At 42.3% G+C, this 24,067-nt stretch overlaps 1 protein-coding gene across 7 annotated transcripts in view; it reads left to right on the forward strand.

The window, feature by feature from the left end:
• Positions 1 to 24,067, forward strand: part of fli1 (Fli-1 proto-oncogene, ETS transcription factor) — a 33,559-nt gene that overhangs the window by 3,104 nt on the left and 6,388 nt on the right. The window contains exons 2-6 of one of the 7 annotated variants that reach the window (XM_010757110.3): positions 1,147 to 1,231; positions 10,179 to 10,390; positions 10,724 to 10,875; positions 12,003 to 12,206; positions 19,262 to 19,330. In XM_010757110.3, the coding sequence (XP_010755412.1) occupies positions 1,193 to 1,231; positions 10,179 to 10,390; positions 10,724 to 10,875; positions 12,003 to 12,206; positions 19,262 to 19,330 (676 nt within the window). In that variant the 5' untranslated portion in view covers positions 1,147 to 1,192. The other 6 variants (XM_010757108.3, XM_027280262.1, XM_010757112.3 and 3 more) reach the window with 6 other exon arrangements.

A 24,067-nucleotide genomic window follows, 5' to 3' on the forward strand; every position in this document is an offset into this window, starting at 1 on the left:
TACAAGTATTTAAACCGTGCCACGTTCATATACTGTATAAGCCCTCCTCCTTATCATAGGGCAGGTAGGGAGCCTTAAAAAAAAAGAGAAATTATAACGCCAATGAACCTCTGATCGCGTGTAGGAAGGTATAAGTCTCCTTGAGTATATTTTATTGTTTCATTTTCCCCTTTTTTTTTTGTTGGAGTTTCTCTGTCAGGTATTGGCTTAAGATCACAAGGGCCTGTGATCTGCATCCACCAGGGCCTACTACTAATTATACTAAAACACAGAGTCGGTAAAAGGGGGTTCCTGATTGCATATTTATAATCCTGACAGGTCAGAGCACACATGCTACTGAACAGGAGAACCATGTCCCACTGGCCTTGTTAAGATATGCTGAACTTTAACGGTGCCTCCCGAATGCCAATATAGAGGTCCATATAGGTTCATTTGCTTTATCACACAGTCTATATAACAGCCATTTGTGATGGTATGTGCCACTGCCTTCCTTATAATTGCACAGGGAGGGAAGGGCTAAAGACACCGTCCTCTAAGTGCCCTTTCACCCTAGACTTTGTAAGCTGCACTTATTAAAGCGAAAAGTGTTTCAATATGTGGTAAGCTTTAGGGGGAAAACTTGATGGGGGTTGGGATGGGGCCCTCTTCTTCATGCTGGCCAGCTCCTATTGGGCGACTTGGAGTAATTCATCCATGTTACCAGTAGGCTAGTGGTGTAATTCCCATCTGTTGGTGTTGTTAATGTACAGACAGCAGTAATTAAAACATACCCGTATCTAATACCCCTGACCGCTGTGGAGAAAAATGAGGTCTCTATGAATGAATCAAAGGATTATGTGTGCAGTCAAACATACTGGGGGCCATTAAGCAAATTCGACTTTCCCTTTTATTTTGGTGGAAGTGGGTAACCCATGTGTGCCCTATATGTGGAAGTTCACAAAAAACCCGCGGAACTTGGTGAATGTTTGCTTGTAGAGCACGTAGCTGTCATGTCAAGTGTTAAGTCTGGATGACGACAAGAAAATCTATTTATGGAGCTGTACATTTAAGAAGAGTTTTATTGCAAATAATCCTGTAAATAATACATAAAGCATCAGATTAAAAATCGAAATGAGAATTAATAATAATATTTTTTTCTTTTCTCAGGGCCCATTGGACACTGAGCACCCTTGGGCCTGTCTGTCAAGTAGACATGTTTCAAACTGTCCCTGACACCTCGTCTTACGTCAAGGTAAGACACCACCGTCTCTTCGATCAGGTAATGTTGGAGGGACAAACTGGGGTCCTTTCGTTTTTGTTTTGTTTTTTTTTTTTACTTCAGGCTGTGTGATGTTCAAACATATCTCACCATATCATATTTTCCAACAAGTCTTAAAATGCAACAGTATTCAAAAAAAAAACATAGCTTAAGTTCTTTGCATTGGAAAGAAGTGAAGTTAAAGGTTTGCAGTGTATGTGAAATATTTTTTGCAACACACACCTGTAGCTTTACACTGTGTTCAATCCAAAAATGCTGCTCAATATCATATTTGACGTCATAAATCTCTCTCTCTCTCTCTCTCCCTCTCTCTCTCCCTCTCTCTCTACTCAGAATGTAAATAAAGCAAACAGCACACACATCTGGTTTTCACATTTAAAAAAAAAAAGAAAACGGCATCGCGTCTCACATGCCATGGCGCAGCGTGAACACCTACAACTGCTACATATCTGCAGCAGTGAAAACATTAAAATGTATATTTAAATATAAACCCGTATATGAGCCCACATAACGACCACATAATGTCAAGTTCAACCTGCACTTTCCTCCTAGTTTGTGTCAGTTAATTTTTGGAGGCTGCACGACGTTTGCTCACATCCATCATAATAATAATCTGCAGAGGGTGACTGCTCGGATTGTGCCTCATTAAAATGAGCCATTGTGCAGAGGAGAGCTATGGCAATATCTTCATAATCAAGGTATTTTTCCAAGGGAGACTTGTTAATGTTTTGAAGACTTATTTCCCCTTTTTGAATAAGGGCTCTTTTCATCCAGGCGCAGCGTTTGTGCCACTGCAGAGAGACTCGGCGTTTCAGGGCTCAGAACAATTCCTGATTTGTTGTGAGAGAGTTGAATAGCGCGGAATGTTTTAGGAGAAAATATGCTTTTAAAATGAGTCTTTCTGCTCCCTAAAGAGATGGAAAAAAAGAAAAGACAGCAAGCGAGGCAGAGGTTAGTGTAGGAGTTAACTGTCAACTTTACAGTGCTTGCATCCCATAGCTTCTCTGATTTACTGTTGAAATGCATTTCTGTATCTTCTTATTCCAGTCATACCTTTTTTATCGTGTACTTTTTTTTTGTTTTTTGTGTGCAAGTGCTTCACTTCACTTGCTCACTCACATTCAGGGAGATATTGGTCAAAATGTGGCACGCCTCAATACAAAATTTAAAGAAATATTTCTCATTCAAGCGAATCCACGGCCCAGCATTTGGTTTTGTTTGGTTAAGGCCAGGCGAGACTGGAACTCTCCAATAAAAATAAATCTCAAATTAATTATGGCCTAGAGCGAGGGGCCAGACAGTTCGTGCTTATATGTGCTGCAGACTCCACGTTTTGCCCTGAGTATTTTGACTCGGGCTGTCTTTTAGCACGAGAGGAGGAGGAATGATCTGAACACAAAGTCTGCATAAGCAAACTGAGCAGGCTCATGTTGACTGGGACTATTTCGTTGTTGGAATAACAGTCCGCCAAAAGGTTTGTCCGAGCGTTTAGTGCATAATCACACAAGCCTGAGGCTGATCAAATGAGGAACTCATCTGCATAAATTATAAAAAAGCACAAGAAAATGATGATTTAGTGAGGGGAATTCCACATGACTTGTTTTTTATTCAAACTTTAAGAAACAAGTGGCATTTCCCTGACATAAAGCAGAACACAGTGTTAACAAAAATGTCCTTAATTAAAGAGACCTCTTTAAGTTCACCCCCTCTTTCTATTTCCCATTTGACAGATTGTTTTCACTTGTTAGGCCTGTGTGACAAATAAAAATCTAATTTTCTGCTCACTTCCTCTCGTGGAAGAACACTGAATCTAAAGCTTAAAAAAAAAGATGTGCCCAACAATTGAAAGACTGCTGAACATAAAGTCTGCATAGTGTCCGCCCACCTCTGGCTGGATGCCCCGGTGGAGAGACAGAGGAGCTACTGGCTCGTGGTGTAAGGAAGAAATGTCTGGCTGTCTAGTTCTAGCGTCAAGCCAGATGTTCTGTGGTTCACTGTGTAAACCAACTTGCATCTGTTTATTGGCCTTCCAAAATGTTTGTTACCGCTGTATTCATTATGGCCTTGGTAAATCCTGGACCCCCAATCTTCCTAATAAGCTCTGTGACTTGGACAGCAGGTATTTTAATCCAGAGAGGGGGTGATCTTGTCTGAGGCAGACAGTTGGCGAGATGTTGTTAGATTAGAAAATCAGATGTCTCAGGAAAACATGAGGGTTTTTGTGTCATTTGAAAAGTATCCTGTGAAGTCTCATGACACTGCAGTTAGATTATTTACACGATGTAAACTAATTTTGGACTCTGTGGTGGAGTGGAGGGTAAGCTTGCCTTTTTTTATTAATGGAAACTGATGCTATGAATCCAAAGAAGCATATCACATCAGTTGGGGGGATGTGGTATTTTAAGAGTTGTGTTTCTATCACTGCTTAACAACTTCTTTAATTCCCCACTTCATCTCCCTACAATAAAATGCATATATGAAAAACCTCAGACATTGGAATGTATAAATGAAGAAAAAAAAAAAGAAGAAACCAGTCACTGAAGAGTTAAACAAGGTGTCTCCCTTAATTACACAAGGCTGAACTGGCCTCGGGCAGGAGAAGCCTTGACCCTTAGCAGGATCCAGATGTGGTGGTCCCAAGGGTGGGGGCCCTCAGCCCCACCAGACCCCCAAGTCGAGAGCAGACAGGCCGGCCCTGCTGTCAGTTGTTGCGGCGGCGCAGTCTCTGTTTGACCACTCTGAGGCCGCTCCCCGGGGCAGAACCCCAACACTGCAAAAAGTTTTCATCATCATCATCATCATCATCATTTCAACCCAATCCCATTATATTGTTAGGCATTAGAAAAAGTGCTTTAATGAGTTCTTGAGCAATTCAATTACAATCTGAAAGTGGATTTCCTTTAAATCTCTATAAATCTAACAAGCAGATTACTTCAGCCTGATGGTTTGATGCGTGTGTTGGTTTAGTGATTGTGTTCCATTTGTCTTTACAACATAAACAACACTGAAATGTTGAATGAAGCCATAAATTTGTGAAATTTGACGTTTCTTGCAGTGTTATTGGTCTGGTCGCGTTCAGAGCAGGCTCCGTGTTCAACATCTGCACTAAAATTATGCTTGAATTGATGAGGGCAATTTCATAGGGCAGACGAAAAGAAAAAAAAAACGATGTGGGGGTGGGGATTAGGGGATTTCTTCTTTTAAGCTCAGGAGAACTATTGAATAGCACTCCACAATACTTACAATAATAATAATAATCCACATTTGTGTCTCCTTTTTTCGTGTGCGCCTTTGTCGCTACGTGCTGCATTTCACTCATTCAGTCCTGCTGAACAGCAGACGCACACGTGTAGAGCAGACCCTCAGACTATAGTGCGGTTAAGAGCTGAATGCTTGGATTTTTATTAATGGTGTCTCAGGAAAACTTCACAGAACCTTCACAGAGAGCAGTAACAAAAAAAGAAAAAGAAAAGAGAAAGAAAAAAAAAAGAGGTTGCAACAACTCCTGCTAAAGGTGTACAGGGTTTCACTCCCTTTTTGATTTAGAGCTCCATCCAGCAGTACGTGTTAGAGAAACATCTGTCCACATCCAAAGATAAACTTTATTTAACGTATCAATTTCACTGTAAAATATAGGATAAAACAGAGAATAGGCTGATTTACAGAGGGATGGAGGCATGGCCAGATGCAAGTCTGAAAAGTGTAGGCGTGAACTAAAAGCGCTCTAAAACATGGGATCACATAACTTAAGTGTCCTGCGACAGTAAACCTCATTCCCGAAAACCTCAGATAAATGTGTGCAGAAATAATTCATAAGTCGGACAAATAGTAAACTCTTCCACACCATTACTGGGAAATTACTCGGGGAAAGCAAAACACATAAGCTTATTCTACTGTAGGCTACACAGCAATGGTTGTGCACAACGCAGGCAGTCATCCTGTAAATATTTCCGAGCAGAAAAACATAACAGCGGAGCGAACACTCAATTGTTTTCCCTGCTTATCTCTCTGGGACAGTATCCTGCTTTTTTGAAGGCAGGGCTTTCGGTGACACACAGCTTCCTTCTCAACCTTCTCAACAGTGGTGACTTCACTTCCCAAATTTAGAGGAAAGAAAAAACTCAATCCGGTAAAAGTGTCTCTTTCTCTCCGCCACATACCGGGGGCTGGAATTAATTCAGGAGCGTGTCATGTTTGGGATATTGTCGGGGTCCGCTGAAAATTGCGCAAAATGGACGGAACTATTAAGGTAAGGGTGGAGAACGGGGTGTATGAGTTTGTGGGAGACTGCTTTTTCGGAGTTGCGCCTCCTTTTTTTAAGCAATGGGTTGAAATGCCCCTCTGTGTCGGTCTGTGAGCTGGGACCTCCAATCTGACGACGATGCGCGGCTTTTTTCTCTCGGTTTGAAAGCGGTAACCAGATTTCCTTTCCTTTTTTCCCTCTTTCTTTGTAAATCTCCACTTTCCTTTTTCAATAAGCCGCCTGGTTTGTGAGGACACGCTCCGGTGTGGATTCAAGGCTAAAACAGATTCACGCTTTGGATTCGGGGGGACCAAGCGCACAATTACGCACGTTTGGAAAGGCAAAAAGGAGTGGCTATTTGTTTCAGACAACACGTTGTAGATATTACTTTCATATAGTTATAAGTAATCCACGAGTCCGACGATTTGGTTTAGTCTGGGCAGCGGAGATTGAGCAATAGCCATGACTGGATGTACCGCTGGATACGATGTGTCGAGCTGCGCAACAGCGGTGTGGCACATCGCCCGGCTCGGTCCGAAGACCCTGTCGTGTGTGAAAAAAACTGTGTTTGTTTGGTATTTACATAACGAATGATCTTTCTAGCATTATTGCTGTTGGTTTTTGTAACTTCTCTTCCCCCTGTCACACAGAGGGTTTTGTCAAAGAGTAAGGAAAGCTGTCATTTGGTAACTTCATGCGCTAACCGCTCAGTTTGCAACACGTAAAACCACAGGGCTTCACAATGATACCTTGGCTTGCTCCTTATATAGTTACACAACTATTTTGAAATGGTATGTTGGTAGTCAAGAGCGCTGGTCTACATTAACGTTTGCTACTGCCCCCCTCCCCTCCCTTCCCTTCCCCGACAGTCAAATTCCAGATGCATTATGGCTGCAGCCACCAGATGTTGAATGGCAAGTCCCGATTAGTTCACCCTGCGATGCTTTCAGCCTGTGTCCTCCGGTTAACAAGTGTAAGCTCGGAAAAATGCAGCATTTTGCGCATGTAGTCATATTGTTGTTCAAATGTAGTGCGACTTGTTTTCCTTTTTGGAAATTTAAAGTAGCGGGTTTGTGGCGGCTGGGTGTGGTGTGAGTTTTGGATGAGTGTAAACGTTGGCTAGACAAAATGTCAGGCTGCATATAGTCACTTAAATCCCGTCATTCTCCGATCACAGCGCTGGGATTGTTTTAGAATGCATTGGGGATGGATGCCATGCAACGTCTCAGCCTTGGATGTTTGTGACAAAGCAAGAAGTTGTGACAATTAATGTAATCATAATTGAATCCTTGGGTATAAATGACTGTCTGCTGGCTGCATTCATTCTCGCTAAAAGAAAGGAAGGGCTCTCTAGCCATGAGAGCTTCCTGTTCTACACAATCTTTTCCTGACAGGTTTCCTCTTCCTCCTGAAACAAAAGGCAGGAATGCCCCCCCGACACCCCCCCTGGGTGGTTCCTGCTTAGATGGCTGTGTGTGAACGTCAAACAATCACACGTGTAGTCAGTATGTGGAGCTATTGCATATATCCAGTCTGCCCCAGAGCGTCGTGACGCATTTGGGGAGATAGACTTGGCTGATGTAAACAGAACAGAGGTGGCTCCCAGCAGGTGTCACACTCACACAATGCTTATAATGGGTCCTGCAGTTTAACAGCTCAACCATGATTTATTTGATGTTTTTGTTTTTTTTCCACCTTTGTGGCACTGCACAAGTATATATAGCACAAAATAGAGTTCAGATGTTATTTATGTTTTCAGAAGAAAAAAATATCTTGAAGGACTAAAACTGTTTTAGTGATTATATTTAGATATGGTCCTCAGGAGAAAACCATCTCAAATGTTTCAAAGTGGCAAACAGCCACTGGAGTATTATCTGTGGACAGTGTGAGACAGACAGAAAACTTGTGTGTAACCGCCTGTATGTGTGTGTTCCCCACAGATACTGGAAAGAAAACATAGGCATTGGTCTGGCACTGGTCTGTCATCCTTTCAGCTTCCCTTAATGAGAGTCGTGTGCTCCTATTTTTCTGAAAGGAAAAAAAAAAAAACAATCTTGATAGGCACAGACCACTTGCCAATCATGGTTTCAATTGTGCAAGCTGATATGTCACTGTAAATATAACGTGCAACAGTCACAATAGTCGACAAAGTCCTTATCGGGCTGTAATGAGACATTCCCTCACTCTTCTGCACTTTATCATCCACAGACTAGCTGGTGTGCTCTGCTCAGATAGTGAGTCCTGTTGCCAGAGTTTAGACTATGATGGATCCACTGATGAAATCACTGGAAAATCTAATTCTGGCGAGATGGTTAAATACTCTGGAGAGGTTCAGCTTTTTTATCCTTCCATTACCCTGAAGAGTAGCATTAAAGTATTAGTACATGCAAAAGTTTTGTATTTGATATGTGGCACAGGCCTAGTTGGTTCTAACTGTGTGTGGGGAAAATTAAATATAACAGCTGAGTTTGTGACGTGTGAATCCACTTCACCACATTGTTAAAACAAAATACATGTGCCAGGGTGTTCACAAAAGAAAATTAAAACTTTTTTTTTACTTGTATAAAAACTGCTAGTAGTGTGTCTGTGCCATTGCAATAGAGGGCACTATAGTGCAATTAAAAACCCCTTACACTGCAAAAGGTTGTCATAAAATGAGGGATTAAACGGCACAGAGTGAAAGCTTCACCTGATGCTTTCTTTTACTCGATCAGTTTTCAGACAAAGAACTTTCAATGGTTTTCAAATATGAATTCAAATTATTTTAATTTTATGAATTAAAAAAACATGGATGGCTGATAATGCCAAACAATGTGATCCAAATATTAGATGAAGCGATGATCATGTTTTATGTGATAATCAAACACAGTAATTTGCAAAATAATTTTATCCTGATGTTTCTTGTTTGAGAACTTAGATTTATTAAACATGCAGCATTATTTTTTTTCTTTACGTATACTCTTAGAAAGTAAAAGTAATTTTTTGTTTGCCTTTATAATGTATAGAATAACTAGAACAAAGTGGAGTTAATGTGGGAATATATACATGTGCATATATGCCACATACCATCCTCTAGTTGCGCTGATGAAAAACGTTTGCCACAAAAAGGGACATTCATCATCAGAATAGGGATAAGTGCAAACTTTATACTCGCATGAAATGTCTTAGAATGGAATGACACTGAAATTATGTGAGATCATGAGGATTTTGCTTTAATAAAAGTAACATTTTAGAAAATGCAAACGGCTCAATGCTGGAAATATTGATCAATGAATATCAAGTAGCATTTTCCCCCTGAGGCTGATATGTGGCATTTTGGAATGAAATAATTCAGTCCTCGGGAATTAGACACGTCTCGGTCTAAGCTGTGCCATCAGATCCTATCAGATCCAGATGTGCGTCAGACTCAAGCTTAATCCTCAGCAGAAGCATATGACTGTAATGATTTCACTTGATCTTCTGAATTTCTTTTGTATTGTTGTTTGTTTGTTTTTGGTTTGTTTGTCTGATTGTTTTGAACAATGAGGGATGGAGAAATTTTAAGAAAGACTAGCTCATCAGGATATTGTTATGGTGCATGCACATGCTGTGCAAGCTAAAAGTCGCCTGGCACAGGTCTGAGTTGGTGACATTGCCCCATTTCTGTTCACTGTTAAACACTAAGCAGTGACATCTGTATGTTAAAATATGACCTATCAAGTACCCATACTTCCAAGACATTACACAAGGAGCATGTTGGAAACCACGTAATATCTTGGCCAGCCCTGAGTTTGTGAGTTTGTTTTCTTTAATAAACTTACATTGCTCCAGCTGAGCCACAGCAGAGGGGTCAGTGTAGTCGTGACCCCCCTTGCTTCTGTTGAGTCTTCAGCTGTGGAGGGAGGCCCAATGCTCAGATGAGACACATCAGGCCATGACAGAGGATTTTTTGTGTCCAATGAAGTTAAGAAGATACTGATAATGGGAGAGATAAAAATGATTAAACAACCAGATGTCTGTGAAATGTCGTTTAGAATATTTTAATTTGTTAGCTCATACAAAAAAACGTGAGAATTAGGTCACTACTGGTGGAACAGCTGTATGTATTGACTGACTGACTTATATGGTGGCAGTGTCCAACCTTACAACTCTGTCTTACTCCACTGCGGGTATGATTGAAGTCATCCTAACATCAACAGGAAGCTACAGTTGTTACGTGGCTGTAAACGACTTAGGATGCCAGACTGCGATATGACCAATAACTGCACATAATTGCTGTAAACAAAAATACACAAGAGATGAAAAAATTAAACATCACAAGCTTCTTGGTACTGTCAATTGAATGACTCAAGTTGTATCTGCTCATGTTTGTAAGTGTATTCTTATCATTCTTATTACAAGACTACGTCGACCCACTCCAAACAGATTGACTTTTGGAGAATTACGCCTCTTTGCTTTCTTGCCGACAGTTAGATGAGAGGATTGATAACCAAACTTTAGCTCGGAGACAGTTAGCTTAGCATAAAGAATCAGGGGGAAACGCCTAACCTGGCCCTGTCCAAAAAGTAAAAAGCAAGCACTTGCCAAGCAGCACTTCAAGTATTTCTTTAAAGTTTGAAATGTTAGCATGGTTACAGTATGGCCTGCTTGCATTCTTGAGAAAGACAAACACTAATTATTTGTTCCTTTCACCTACAGGAGGCGCTATCAGTGGTGAGTGAAGACCAGTCCTTATTTGAGCCTCCATACGCTGCTGCTGCCCCTCTCCCCAAGACAGACATGACTGCATCTGGCACACAGGACTACGGCCAAACCCACAAAATCAACCCCTTACCCCCACAGCAGGAGTGGATCAACCAGCCAGTGCGGGTCAACGTCAAGAGAGAATATGAGCACATGAATGGATCCAGGTATGGCGTGAAAACCTCTTCCTGCATCCATACATTTGTGTTGAGTGAGAAATGACTTTATATCTATCTTTGTTGGACTTGATTGGTTTTAGACATTTTGTCTTCCTCGCTGCAGCTGCTGCTATAAATGTTGACATTTGTCATTCAACAGGCCATTTCTTTACCACAACTAACCCTCACTTTTTGCGTCTAATCTTCAATATACTTGGCCCCGACCAGTGTGGGGCTTAAATATCCCATGCCAAAGTCAATGACTGGAAAAGAAAAACCAACAACACCCAATTTGTCTGCTGATAATATTTTTGTATGTGTGTGTGTGTGTTTGTGTAGCAGGGAGTCTCCAGTGGACTGCAGTGTGGGTAAATGTAATAAGCTGGTAGGGGGTAACGACACATCTCAGATGAACTATGGAAACTACATGGATGAGAAGAATGCCCCTCCCCCCAACATGACCACCAATGAGCGGAGAGTCATTGTACCTGCAGGTAAGAAAAGCTTTTTGACCAGCAGCGTAATGTTGTATATAATCTAACATGAAGTTGAATACGTGTGTGTTCATAAAACAGTGTATCTGTTTATTCACTGAATATTTATACAGGTGCAAATTGTTCTAGGTAATTTTTTTTTCTGTGCTGCTGCTGTGATTACAGACAGAATCACTGTTCTGTTTTGGTATAATTTTGCCAATGCTGTAAATGTTTTATGAGTCCCATTTCAATTTAGTTGGTTCATGGGGTAAAGCATTGTTCCAGTGTTTTACGTCCCTAATGGGAGCGTAGTTGAATGTGTGCAGGTAGAGATGTCTGTTTGTCTGCCAGACCTATATATTTCTCCACTGGTCTCACGAATTTGATCTTTCAAAATGTGAAATAACTCAGTTCAGGAAGTAACAAGTGCAGTTTCGGGGTTATAACCATTAGAAAAGTAATTTTAATGCTCAAGTTGATTGCGTTGTTATGATCAAGCCAGAGCGCCAAAGAGAATGACTGTATTTTCCCAGAAATGAGCATATGTGATTCATTTAATTAAAATCGAATGGAGCCTTAGTAAATTTTCCATTTTAAAGGCTATTCAAGTGTTAGTGCTAAAGCTGATGCAAACTGGCCACTCATCTATTAACCTAATAGGAGCTCGACATGGAGGCTACTCCTTAACTATTAGTGGTAAGTTTGGGGTTTGTTTTCCAGATTAGATGTGCAATATATCAGAATTGGGTCAAGTAGTTTTGCAAACACTGTTTTTGTTTTGTTTTGGCATACTTCCGTGTCATATTGGACAATGTGAAACATATTACACAGTTTGAACATTCACAGCAAGGCATTTCAGAGTCAATAGTACTCTGAAAGATTAGTTACCTGAAATGTAATACGTGTCATCCCTCTCAGGAAATCCCTATCCATGTGGTTAAAATAAGACCAATAATATTTACAAGTTTCTGAACAAGGTCTGCTACTGATACAAAATTCTGTTTCCAATTTGTTCATTTCTCCCCCTCCTTATACCATAGTCAGATACGGGGCTCACCCTGCTCTGTCTTCCCTGGTGTCTGTCCAGAAACAATTGGTATGATGTCAATAAACTTCCTCTCTCTTCTTCTTCTGTCTTTCTGTAGACCCGTCGTTGTGGTCCCAGGACCATGTGCGCCAGTGGCTTGAGTGGGCCATCAAGGAGTACGGCCTGTTAGAGATCGACACGGCCATGTTTCAGAACACAGACGGCAAAGAGCTCTGCAAGATGGTCAAGGACGACTTCCTCCGGCTCACCACCATGTACAATGCCGAAGTGCTTCTCTCTCATCTCAATTACCTCAGGGAAAGTAAGTAGACTTTGAGCAACTGACTTTGTTAATACAGAGGCAAATCAAAAAGAACAATGGATGGCAAATCTGATAAAAAAACAAAAAAATAACAGAACAGAAAAATTGACAGTTGTTTTGACAGCAGGAGAAAAGTAAAAAGACAGTAAATTTGTCTCCAAACTCCATTTTCGATACTCCTGCTGTTTGTGTTTAAGTTCAAGTCTGCACTGGCATCCATCTTTGCCAAAGAATAGAAGTCAACTTTCATTCAACACACAGGCCTCTTTTCATACACTTTTCTCTACTTTTGGATGAGAAGTGAAAATGAAAAAATGCCAAACCCGAGCAAACAACATGACACTTTTTTTTGTCACCGCACTATACTCACGTTACCATCAATAAACAATGAAATTGCTCTTACTGGAAAGTCATTTCTCTATAATGGCTACCCAGTATTAAGTAGAGCTGTGGAAACCAAAAGGGGTTTCTTTCCCTTCTTGAGATAACCATCGACTACATCCCCCACTTGACTTTGCAGCGCCTTATTTCCACATGGTCCAGAAAGATGAAGCCCAGGTGCATTGCCTCAGGAATCATGCTAGGCCTGTGTGTTCAGCACAGCAAAGAAAGTTGATCTACAATTTGCAATGGAGGCAGCTAAATTTAAGCCTTTTACCTTTGAAGAGTTCCTCGGTCCAATCCTGCCTCATATGTTTCGGCTGGGAAACAAAGCCAATTTTCTGAGGCAGTATGCAAATTACATTCTAATATAAGATGTAACATCTGGCATGGGTTTGAATACACAGTGATGTCTAGTTCAGACAATAGGTATTTCTACGGTTTACTATAAAAATAAGCAAAGAACAGTTTGTCCCATCTTGGAATTCTTTGCATTCTGTACTTTAAAATAGAGAGAGCTGCCTCTGCTGTGGCTGTAGAATCATGACACCACGTTGGGTGGAGTGACTGATGGCTCAACTAAATTTAACATTACTCCCAAGAAATTGCGATCGGCCTCTGCGTGATGTAATGGGAACTGTATTTTGTGGGTGTCAACAGTTTTCTCTATGCACGGCGTCTGGGCAGAGAGAGATGCTTGTCATGAGTATAACAGCCTCATTGTGCAGAGCTGCAGCGGGTGGATCTGTCTGACCGCCACTGGGCACACTCCGCAGAGCAGTTTTCATTATGGCCACTGGCTGCGGGACTTAGCCACGGCTTAGGCGTGCTGCACCACGACTCTGCCCATTGCTGCCCTTTTTTTGATTTAGACTTTGTGTGTTTTGGAGACAGAAGAGATGTCTCGGGAATCCTCTCCACTTGCCAGCTGAAATTGCTTTGGATCAGTTCCCGACAATCAAAAAGATGAATGCTCCCGTCCCGTGCCTGGACTGACTGACCTGTTTTGGGGCAGCTCTCTGAGAAGCGAGCAGTGTGTATTATTGACACTGGGAGCCTAAGGGCAAGAGGAACCATGTTAGTAAATGAATGTCTAAGGGAGACTGAGAAGAAGGAGGAGGAGGAGAAAGAGGAGGAAGAGGGTAGAGGCCTTATGCAGGCCCGGCGGGGCTGATGATTTGGAAACTAAAGCTGTTCTCTCTTTCCCCCTGCAGCACAAACAAACACAATCATAGACGAGGAGTAATCCCGTCCAGAAAATAGACCTCTGGCTTCACTCACGAGAGCTGGATCTTGGCCCAAGCTTTAGAATACAGAAAAAGAAAAAGGGAGGAAAAGACTGAGCCAAACCCTGGAAGTATTAGTGATTACAGGTCATGTGATGGCTTCCTCCAAACCCATTCACTACTTTGTCTTATATTATTCCCCCCTCCTGAGCTTCCAAAAAATGGATGGTACATAGGGGTACTGCAATCATTTCATACACATCTGTGTGCATCATGTGTGCCTTTGGTCCTGTTTATTGAATCCCTGATTAACATTCCTCAGAGTCATTAAGCCCTGTATGTACACTCACTGCATGGCGCAAGGACACACTTCCCCACCCTACAGCCATACCATAACAAAACATTCCTGCCACGTCATGTGCAGAAAAAAACGGTCAGACACCCACACTGGTGCAACCGCGGGCACAATCTGAACATCTGTCTGGCTACCCAGCTGCTTGTAGTAACAAGGGTAGTTGCCCATGCATTATTTTGGCCTCATTGTTGGTCACTTATCCAGATTTTTATAAGTGATGGCCGCCCGCACCCCAATGTGCTTTCAATTTGGGGTGCAATTTGAGAATTTGTTCAAATTAGTCTGTCAGGGAGGGACCGCGGACTGTTTGCTTTATCGCACCCATGTAGGTCGGTTTTATACCACATGTGCTGGAAACGGAGCAGAGCAAAAAAAACCTCAGACAACGAAAGACTGTATCCTCCAACACACAAGAGATACAAGAAGAGAGAGAGGAAGAGAGAGGGGAGATTAAACGGGAATCGGGATCGAAAGTAACGAGACAGAGAACTGAGAGCAAATCTACTGTGGATCTAAAGAAACATAATAGTAGAAATTGGATGAAGAAATATCTCCTTGACAGATAGATTTTACAGTAGTTATTTGAGGACAAGGGCAGAAGGGTGTGAGCAAAGGGAAACAGTTATAGAAAGCGAGTGCGAGATAAAAAAAAAAAAAAAAAAAAAAAAGGGGGGGGTGGGGGGGGGGGGGGGGTGAACCATTTTTTAGAAGTGTGTGGAAATGATCCGAGGTGGTCATGATTGAGTGCCGTTGGAGAATAGCAATAGTTCTGTTTCCCAGCTGTCGCCGCTGCTTGTGTGTCTGGATGGATTTACAGTGAGGGAGTCAAGACAGAGAGGGAGAGAGGGAGGGAGAGAGAGAGGGAGAGTGATAAGTCTGGGCTTCTGCACTGCTGCTGCTCGCTCCAGAGTGGGGGACATTCTCGAGCCCTCAATAGTTTATACAGACCATAAACATCTGGGCTCGAAGGCTGAGTAGGGAAAAAGGAGGTCTGGAGATCTCTCTCTCTCTCTCTCTCTCTCTCTCTCTCTCTCTCTCTCTCTCTCTCTCTCTCTTTCTCTCTCTCTCCCCTCCTTTCTCCCCTCACAACATTTTTATTGAGCTCCCTTTGCATTAGTTCTTTCTATTGGCAGATTATCACTGGTGCAGAGGGGCTCAACAGGCTGGCTCTGCGCCCTTCACTGTTAGCTGTCTGCTGCTATAGCCACCATTACAGAGCAGTTTGTGGCTGCTCACTTGACTTGCTGGGCTTCAGACACTTAGCACAACAGGGATTTATGTACATATCACATTAGCATAAGTGGAGGTGGATAATAAGCAGTTGCTATTCATGTAAACACTGTGATGAGCTCAGCTGTAATTTAATCTAGCTGCTTAGAGGTCCATTATAACTGTACTTCAGACCCAATTGCAAGTTAAGAATGTTGATAAGGGGCAATTCTGCAAAACCTTGGATTTCAGACAGTGATGTTTTTTTTTAATGTTAATTCCACAAGTTTTCTTTTTCAAATATTTCTTTCTACAATAACATGCATGGCAAATTGTGGTTATGGCAACACAAACTATGGTCATAGTGCCAGTATACAGAAGTGCTTAACGGTAGATGGTAGAATTATGCCTCTGTGGACTCACATGCAACTTTCTGGCATTGATTTCTAAAACTTTCCAAAAATGATCAATAGTTTACACCCACTTCATGCAGCGATTGGTCAGGTCTGTGGTAGTGAGAAAGTAGCCAGGGTTTGAACTTTATTTCAAGGTCTTTAAGGTTAGTCCACTAAAACATTTGATAGGAGTTGGGATAGGAACAGTAATCTCTGTGTTGAGTTCACGCACTTTGCTGATCCATCCCTCCACCACAGCCTCCTCACTAAAAGGTTTTGTTGAGCTATAACAACATCACCGTACTTCCGCATTTGTTCCGTCATTTTAGGAATTAAAACAGTCTGCCATTATGTTGTTCTCTGGTGAGAACAGTTTTGAATATCCGCCCACTATCCATAAGAATTACGTCCTTATTGGACAATTTTGTACCACAAAATGTAAGTCCAGTGCCAACATTCAGCACCGGTACTGAAAGTAGTGTGCCCTGTCACATAGCAAGGTGGAAAGTAAGGTGGAGGTCATGGTGTGGGACGGGTGTGTAGTTCATTTGAATCTTATATGTGAGTTCATACCCAGTGACAGACCAGGAATTAATGTTTGCTTTTTAAAAAAATCAAAACCATGGTCGTTCCCTAACTGTACCCAAGTTTTTGTGTCTAACCCTAACCCTGAGCTTAACCTTAACTGCAGTAGTAGCAAATGAGAAAAAAGTCTTTTGTGATTTTATGAGCTATAAGAACATTACTGACAAAACATGTTTGGCAGTAATGCATAACTGAGTAAAGAGTTAGAGTAATTTTGCTTGGTCCTGTGCATGTTGGCCTGACTGGAGACTGGTGGTATGGGGAGAAAATTAGCCTTTACCAAGCAAGAAGAAACGTGACCACTGGTAACTCCAGTGTTGTCTAATTTAAATGTTGGGTCCTCAAAGCTGGCCTGCCACTGTTAGCCTGATGAGCTGACATTCAAGAATCACCTGGTTTTGATCAGGAGGTAGCACATTTGTAACCTTGGCGCGTCATATATTACTTTGCAACTCCGTCTCATAGACCCACTTTTTATTATTATCTGTTTTCCTGCAGTAGTTTGCATCTTCAAATGTATTTGTCTGATCTCACAAGTGTTTACTGTCTGCCCCGGGCGAGAACAACTTTTCCTGCAGCGAAAAGCAATGTTTAAATCCAGGATTTCCACAGACTGCACCTGAGGTCGAACCTTTAAAGTTAATACAGCGAATAAAAAAACAGCAGGGACACATTCAAAGTGCTGGAAAATGCACACTGCAAATATTGGATTTGAATATTGGCAAAATGAGTAATATTTAAAGAGTAATGAATTACATGTTTTAAGTTACTGCTAAAACACAATGACATTTTAACAGTGGTGTTCATCAGCCAAGAAAATGGTCACATGGGTTGTTTTTGGAGGACTTGTCAGAAATTGCGCTCATGCACTTAGTGTAAGGCTGTAATCTAGCCACTCAGCACAGCTTATCCTATGGAGGATGACTTACTGTTGGCTGTAGTCCATTTGGCACCCTCGAGGTGGCAAGATGCCCAAATCTGGGTGACTAGTCCCCTTAGTTTGTTGTCAAAACTCAGACCACATGTCTGGGGCAATGGTATCTTATAGCTCTACAGAATAAACATCAGGGGCCCGATCAATTACAATGCCGAACAAGCCCTTAAAGATCTCTGTCAATATTATGGGCGTGCCAAACTGGAGGACAGGGCCCTTTGAAAGAGCCATCAGTCATAGGAAGTAGAGAAAAGAAAATTGTTTGTGGATGTTATGTAATCTAGCAGACTGTGAGCAGATGTGACTGGAGAAGGAAAGAGAGAGTGAGGGTCCTAAAAGCTGAACACTGGCCAGTCCTCCCACTGTGCTGTCAGATTACCAGGACATGTTTGTTTTCTGAGAGAGGAAGAAGCCGTCCAAATAAATAGGCAGCACAGCCAAGACTCGCTCCACCAAACTGTCAGCTGTGGTGTCTCTCTCTCCCTCTCTCGCTCACTCTCGTACAGCAGTCCTGAATTTCTCTGTGGGATGGTTTGAGGTTTTCTCAGCAATGCTGCCTGTTTGCCTGTCTGGGTCAGCCCACATATGTGGCACACAGTAGGAAAAGGGTTAACAGCCCCTTCCTCCTCCCTTCTCTCTCTCTCTCTTCCTTTTTTTTCAGTCTGTCTCTTCATCTTTCTCTTACACTTTCTCCCCTATTCCAAAGATGGTGCTTTGGTGGCTTGCCCCTGTGTGCTTACACTCTGCGTGTGGAATTATTTTTGTACGGGGAGCTGCATTTGATTGCTGTGCAGGGACCCAGCCTCATACAATGGCTCCCCTGTTCTGAGGCCCCCAGGTTTCTAAACTAGACCCAGAGCCTTGGGGGTGCCGCAGAGTAGGTAGAAATGGGAGGGGTGGGGTGTTGGAAGGGTAGAATACATTTGTGGTGCACCCCACTCTTTCCCCCACAGCCACCCCCTAAAAAAACAGACCCCTAGTCTGCCACCACAGGCCCCTTCACCCCCTCCTCCCCAACCCCATCAGCAGCAGCACAGCAAGTTAGGTCCGGATCCTGCATCGAATCTCAAGAAAAGCACACTATGAATTTAATTTTGCTTCAGAGATTTGACACTTTTTTCATTTCTTTTTTCTAGATTGCCCCATCAGAAAAGGTCTCTTCCCTACTCAACAGCTCCCCGTAACCATCTTAGTGCTAAATCTTAACACTCCCCATGTAGTAGCTGCTCTTGTGTTTTCTCTGTGCATTTTTGGGTCTGTTTTTCCACTCGCTGATTTATGCCTGGGGGCAGCTAAAATTAAGAGAGCATTTTGGTGCCGCCCAGGGTGCCTGTGCAAGTGGAGGAATGCAGTGCAGAGTTCTGCTCCATAAGGTGAAATGAATAGGCAGCCATGTGCAGAGTCTTGCCTCTCTTGACTTTATTATTCAGGAGTAGAGTTTGCAGTTAAAATGCTGACAGGCTATGTTTTTTTTCCTACATTTAAAGGACTGCCCGTGTGCTGGATTTGCTTTTATTTGGGACTTAGATTTATGTGTCATGAACTATTTTCCTTCTGAGATTATTTTTGAAGACAAAACAGGAACACAATTCAAGAAATGAAAGGACTCTATGCTGCTGCCTGACAGTAATTGAGCTGAACCTTCTACTGCCACCTGCTGGCTATTGTTATACAGTTTGAGCTTTTTGTCACACTACAGGTACAAAATATTACCATTTCAATGATATAATATTTATCATGATTAATATAAATTTGCAGCTTTAAGATCTCTTATTCCAAAACAGACATTTATTAGATTCATAATACTGGACGTCATAAGAGCAGTAATTTATAATGTGTTCTGTTAATCATTTTATGTAAGACTTAAAATGAACACATGTCTTATCCATGTGATAGTTTGTATGTCTAGGGACAGAGAAATGTACATTCTTATGTCATACCATTCTCTCGTTTGTCTCACTTTATTACAGGTAGCTCATCATTATCCTACAATACACCATCTCACACAGACCCATCCCCACGCCTGGCTGCCAAAGAGGGTAGGCACACATTTCTTCCAGTTCTCTACTCTTTATCCTCATTTCTATCCATTTGGAAATAACTGGGTTGATGGAACTGTTTCATATCAAGGGAGCAAGGTGAGACTGTCAGTCGAAAGATCTAAAGATAAAGAGAAGAGTCGAAAACAAAAACACAGTGTCTGCCAGCTTCAGATGAGCAGATACACACAGAGCACACACACACACTTGAGAATACGGAGGGCTCACACAGATCCAAAGCAGTCACTGACTGCCACTGACAAAGCTCTGCACAGGTGCACCTTTTGTGTCTTTAGAAATAATATGAGCCAAGCTGCTGCAGCAGACCGTGCTATTCAGAGCCGCTACCTGAACGCTGTGACAACATAGGAGCTCAGAGGGCCTCAGAATAGAGGCGTATTAACGAGACAAAAGCATCGTGCTGATGAGTTCTATCCAAAGCAGCAGAGGTGAGGACAGACGGTGAATGTGACAATTATGGGAAAGAAGCGAGACATTGAATTAGGTTGTTTGTTGGAGAGTCAGGCAGGTGCTGAGGCAGCAATGTGTTCGGTAAACACGACAGAAGATCCTGATTGGCTGCTTCAGACCAGACTGGAGTGGAAAGAAGTGTATGAGTGGTTCTCTAATGTGTGTGCAAGTGAATTAAGCGACAGCGAGGATGACAGAAGGTGAAAGGGAGAGTAAACGTGCAGTACATGCAGGAGGGACTCGTGGTAATAAACTTGCCATTTTGTACTTCTGCGCTCCAAAATTCATTTCTACTAGTTGTGCTGTTTTTTTTTTTTATGAGATTAGTCACTTTACATTAATAAAACACGTAGGTCATTAGGCTGATTCAAACATGTGGTACAGTGAATGCTGGGCCTGTAAAAATATCCACCTTAAAACATGATGTGTGTACCTCATATTTTTTTTTAAAAGCTGCTTAACTTGTCTGGAGATTTGTCATGTGTTTGTTACTGAGAGTTCTTTTTAATAGTGAATACTGTTTTTAGGGGATAATACAAGCATAAAACATATTAATATGGACTTTTTGTTCATGTTCTTAGTGCGTGAGCTGCTTAGTTTAAAATTCTTGCAAAAGCCAAGCCGAGTGTCTGAGAACAACGCCCACAGCAGCTCGGGATGATTGTCTCTTTCCTCTGGATACCTTTTCACTCTACAAACATTATTTTGTGCTGACACAACATGAACCAGGCGAAGGCTGTACTCCGTATCTGTAAAAAGAAAAAAAAAACCTACACATCCTTTAAATCGGCTATATGGTGTCACCACCAGAGACGGGAGAAAGGACTGCAATAACAGTGATAGCCTTGCACACAGGATGAGGGGCCCTATCAAGGCAGGAGGAGAGGAAACACTAGGTCTGATAAGTGTCCGAGAATGCCCTCTGCCTCTCTCTATCTTCCCCAGTAGTGAGCGTTAGCAGGCCACGTACTTGTTCTCGCCCAGCTGCAATACCAATAGACCAATGGGCAGTCCAGATAAGATTCTGCTCAGTCACCCCTGACCCCGGTCTTCCTGGTTCTCAACACCAGGTATTTGGACTGGCAGGAATAGAGGGCCACTCCCTTTCACAAGAGTTGACTTCTATTATGGGCTCCGGCAACACTGACTGTGCCTCGAGTTATGTCCCGTGATCCCAGACAATGTACAGCTTCTAACTGAGAACAGTGTGTATCCAACAGAGAGGCTTTTCAAGAATTAGGAAATACAACCAAGTTATCAGATTGATACCCATCCAGTTTTAAACCGATCACGTTACTTTGAATTATTTGTACTCACCCTAAAATGATACAACCACATTGCAAAATGTTGCTTTAATGCAAAATCAAGTGAACTGGGGAAACAAGATGTGGAAGAAAAACATTCAAATTGGAGTTGGTAGTTTGTGACTCGACAATAAAAGAAGTCTTGCTTCAGGAGAAGCTTTTATCAACATTTTCTCAGATCAGCGCTGCCAGATGTTCAAGTTCATATTGCCTTTAGAGAACAGTCAAATACCATTCAGGCTCTTTGGGGTAGAGTAAGCACGAGCATGCAGCAGGAGACAACCCTTAATCTGCTCCAGACTCTGTGGTGTAAAATGCAATGTTATGAATAAAAGAGAGCATATAAAACACGGAATGCAGCAGCTATGAAAGGGTGTGTGTGTGTGTGTGTGTGTGTGTGTGCTTCTCCGTGTGTATCTAAAGTCTGTGTCTACTATGTGCCTGTGGATAGGCATGTATGTGTGGGTGGGTTCCTGTATGTCTTAGTGCAGCATATGCTACAGTATGCATTTATGTTTGTATGTCTTATGATCTTGGTGTTGGTGTTTCTAAATTATGCAGCTATTTTTTTATTATTTTTTTTTCCCTGCGGTGAGTCTTTGTACCTTTTTTCCCCCCGTTTTTAGCTTCTGTTTTTGTCGCTGCTGTGAAATTTTATAATTCAGAGCAAGGACAACTCATATTCTCCGTTGCTTCTCAGTAAATAAGGAAAGATGATGATTCATCGAGTGAATACATTTATTTTGCTGCCACGTCAAAGTGGCAATAGAGCCTCAAATGTGCCATCATGCACACAGGTTGTCTTTCAGGTTGTCTTTTCAATTTCAATTGCTACAGTCAAAGAAAAAAAATATATAAACAAGAGTGGTAATTCTCCCTAAAATAAAACCAATTAAAAACTACTAATAATACACACATAACGTTTTCCTTTGCATATGCATGAATATGCGTGTGTGCAGCATTGTTGCAGTCCCCTGTTGATCTGCAATGTTTTTCACTGTTCTGGTTCACCCACTGTCTCCTCGCTGTGTCTAACTCCTGTACTTTGCCATCGTTCTCCTCCTCTTATGGCTCCTTCCTCACACAGATGGCTTTTAAAGCACCTGTATTATGGGTATTAAAAAAGTTTACCCTGTCTGGGTCTCTCTCCTTGGCTCAGACTCTGGGTTAAAAGCAGTCCACGACTCCACTTCTCCGTCTCCTTCTCTTTCTCTGTCTATCTCTCGCTCTCTCTGCTCAGTTGTTCTTTCTCCACCACTCCGTCTCCCTCTGTCTTTCTCCGTCACTCGCTCTGTCTCCCTGCCTCTCTCTCCCTCTATGTCTAGCACTCAGGCCTTGTTTTGACTAACTGGTCCTGCAGTCGAAGTCTCCCAGGAGCGTGCACCACACCCCAGACCAGAGTGGAAACTGGCTCAAGTCGCAGTCAGAGCGAGGCCTGGAAAAATGAAGGAGTGGGGTGGGGGGGAGAGGTGGCTCTGTGTGTGTGCACATTTGCGTCTGTGTCTGTGTTTGCGTGGCTGGCTTGCCCTGAGTACCCCGACCACTTGGGTCTTGTACATTTTACCTTTGCTGTTTCTTCCTTCTTCTGCACTTTCACTTCCACTTTCCCTCCTTTCCCTCAGTCCAATTAACCCCAAAACGGAGTGATTAGAGAAGTGAAAACCTCAAGTTGTGTCTATTCTCGCCTGCATCCTGGTAAGAGGAAAATAGTTTAGGACGTTAATCTATTCTGCTGCCAACAGCTACATCCAAAAATGTGGATGAGTCCATATTGCTAGGCATCGCCTCAAGCCCATACCAGACAGTAGCTGGATTTGCTGCCATTGTTTTCGTTTCAAATTCCAAAGTTCCAAAGTCTGACTGTGTGTTTTTTTTTTTTTTTTTTTGTTTTTTTTTTACATGATTCTTTCTCCTCCCGCTCGCTCTTAAGTTCTCCTCTTTCTCATTCAGGATCCTTTTTATGCACTTAGTCACTCTGTCTCCATCTTCTTCTTCTGTCTGCCTCTCAGCAATCTCTCTTTCTCTGTCTCTTTCTGTGGCTCCTTTACCGTCTCTCTCATCTTTCGTTCATTCGTCTCTGCTTCTCCCCCACCGTCTCCGCTCATGTTTGTAACCCCTCGCTGCACGTTTGGAGGTAGCCCCGTTTGTGTTTTTTTCGGGGTGGTGGAGAGTGGATTGGGGGGGTGGGGGGCTGGCGGTGAGTAGAGGGGAAAAAAGGGCCAGTAAAACAAAGAGAGGTTGTCTGCAGGCGAGGCAGGCAGGAAACGCAAGTCTCCCAGGACTCTCCCCCAGTCACTGCTCCTTGGCTATCCTGCCGGCCCACACCAGATTGAACCTGACAGCCCTGCTGAGCCACGGCAGCCTGCTTGTTATTTGTCCCTCCTCTCCCTCTTTTTGTCTACCCCTCTATTACACTCTTCTTTTGTTTCATTCTTTTGATCATACCCTAATTTATTCACTCTTCATTCATTCTTATGCTTTGTTGTGAGCTCATATACTTCATTTTACTTACCGTATCTTTTTGCACGGTCATCACCATCTTGCACTTTTACTGCATTTTGAATATCACTCCTTTCAGCCACAGAGACCAGAACCCCTCTTGTCTGACAGGAATTGCCCTTTGATGAAACGTCAGGGGTTAAAAGTTGAAAAGTTAGAAATTAGTGAAGAGATCAAGAGATCCCTGAACAGCAGGAAGTTTTCTCATGGGTGGATATTCTGCTGCTATAGTAAGGAAAGAGGAAACAAGGCAACAAAAAAACCTTGAAAGCAGCACAAGACTCATAATTGAATTTGAAGTGTTTTTACATTTTCATTGGTGGGTTATGAGATGACCAAAACAATAAAACACTGATATGGCAGGTTACCAGGGAAATGTTGTTTTTATGGTTGCAGAGAGAATTTAATCTTAAGTTCACTTGAGCTGAACAGAGAAAATTCGGTAAATTCTGTAAATTAAATG

Source organism: Larimichthys crocea, chromosome VII, assembly GCF_000972845.2.
Source record: "Larimichthys crocea isolate SSNF chromosome VII, L_crocea_2.0, whole genome shotgun sequence".
Classification (NCBI taxonomy): Eukaryota; Metazoa; Chordata; class Actinopteri; family Sciaenidae; genus Larimichthys; species Larimichthys crocea.